General features: G+C 54.9%; 1 protein-coding gene across 1 annotated transcript; it reads left to right on the plus strand.

Moving 5' to 3' along the window:
- Nucleotides 1–111: 111 nt before the first annotated feature.
- NDUFA1 (NADH:ubiquinone oxidoreductase subunit A1) lies at nt 112–612 on the plus strand (the record flags this gene model as incomplete). Its single annotated transcript, XM_008640516.2, has 2 exons — nt 112–222; nt 517–612. Coding segments are annotated over 2 exons (132 nt in total), but the record flags the coding sequence as incomplete, so codon positions are not given.
- Nucleotides 613–1,831: the final 1,219 nt, after the last annotated feature.

The following is a 1,831-nucleotide window of genomic DNA, read 5'->3' on the forward strand; positions in this document are numbered from 1 at the left end:
AGCCGCCCTTATCCCCCAGTCCCCTGCATCCCTCTGGTATCCCTTTCCTCCCGAGGCTCCCCTTCCCCCGCGCCCCGCCTTCCCTCGGGAGCCTCTGCCCTGGGCCTATAACAGGCAGCTCTGTGCCTGCAGGAGAAGAGGATCGCCCGCTATCCCTACGAGTGGACCCTGCTGGAAAGGGACCGGCGGCTGTCGGGGGTCAACAAGCACTATGTGCCCAAGGCAGGTTTTGGGGGCGCTGGGCAGGTACCGCCGGGGGGAAGCGGGACCCAGGCGCTGCTCCCCCATCCCCGAGCTCAGGGACGGCCGATGAGGTGGACACTGGTCGCTCTTGGGGCTGTCAGATCTCACTCTATGCCTGCAGCTGGCCTGCCTCTGGGGATGTGCATTTTAATTTTGTTCTAATTAAGGCTTGGGTAATTAAATATAGTTTGAAAATCTGCATTTTCAGATATGCTTTGTTGCACATTAGTGGCAAGAATGACACAAATATAGCTGTTATTTTTTCTTTTCCAGGGTCTGGAGAACATAGACTAAGGTGGCAACGCTTTGAAAAATCCATGTATCTATAGAAAATGATCTAACTCTTAAATAAAGCTATACATGTGTTCAGCCCTTGTATCTGTGTTGCTGTGGCGGGGTGACCCTTGCTGGACACCAGCTGCCCACCAAACCCACTTTATCACTCCTGTCCTCAGCTGGACAGGGGAGAGAAAGAAAGGCTCATGAGCTGAGACGAGGACAGGGAGAGACCATTCATCAGTTACTGTCACAGGCAAATGAGATTCGACTCAGAGAAATTCCTTTAATGTATTGACAAATAAGAGCAGGGCAGTGAGAAATTAAATAATAAAACACCTTCCCCCCACTCCTCTCTTCTTCCTGGGTTCAGCTTCGCTCATGATATTCTCTACCTCCTCCCTGCTGAGCTGCACAGGGTGATGGGGAATGGGGGCTGTGGTAAATGCCATCCCATGTCTCTGCTGCTCCTTCCTCCTCAGGGGAGGACTCCTTACACTCTTCCCCTGCTCCAGCATGGGGTCCCTCCCATGGGAGACTTCTTCACTAACTTCTCCAGTGTGAGTGCTTCCCATGGGCTGCAGTTCTTCATTAACTGCTCCAGCATGGGTCCCACAGATAAGATGCAGTCCTTCAGGAATCAGCTGCTCCAGCAGGGTGACAAGTCCTGCTGACCTGCAAACCTGCTCCAGTGTGGGCTCCTCTCTCCATGGGCACGGAGGTCCTGCCAGGAGCCTATTTCAGCATGAGCTTCCCACGGGATCACAGCCTGGATACATCCACCTGCTCCAGCAGAGGGGTTGGTCCTGGGGTGCAGGTTGATCTCTGCTCCATCATGGACCCGCAGGGGCACAGCTGCCTTACCATGGTCTTGCACCACGGGCTGCAGGGGAATCTCTGCTCCAGCACGTGGAGCACCTCCTACCCCCTGCCCCAAGGCCTCTTGTCATCCTGGAAGAGCAGCTGCTGGAAATTCAGTACCCTGAATCTGCTAAAACATTTCTGGCTTCTCATACAGTACCCGTGGTCCTTTCCCTCTGAAGAGCTGTGTGTTGCAAGTGTTGGTGTTCAGAGCCTGCAGCACCTCAGTGCACCGGGCTGGACAGTCTCTGCCTGGCAGAGCACAGACTGGAGGCTGCTTTAGCTCCCGAATTGTCCAGAATGGCAAAAATATGACAAGCAGAGAATCTGCCTGGATCCCACAGCTGTTTTCTTGCTCATACCGTCTTTCCTTCCCGGGAGGCTGCGGTGCTGGGGAGGCGTTTTCGGGGGCCGCGGGGCTGGCAGGGCAGGGCAGGAAATGCCGCGGGGT

Source organism: Corvus brachyrhynchos, unplaced genomic scaffold (genome assembly GCF_000691975.1).
Source record: "Corvus brachyrhynchos isolate BGI_N302 unplaced genomic scaffold, ASM69197v1 scaffold398, whole genome shotgun sequence".
Taxonomy (NCBI): domain Eukaryota; kingdom Metazoa; phylum Chordata; class Aves; order Passeriformes; family Corvidae; genus Corvus; species Corvus brachyrhynchos.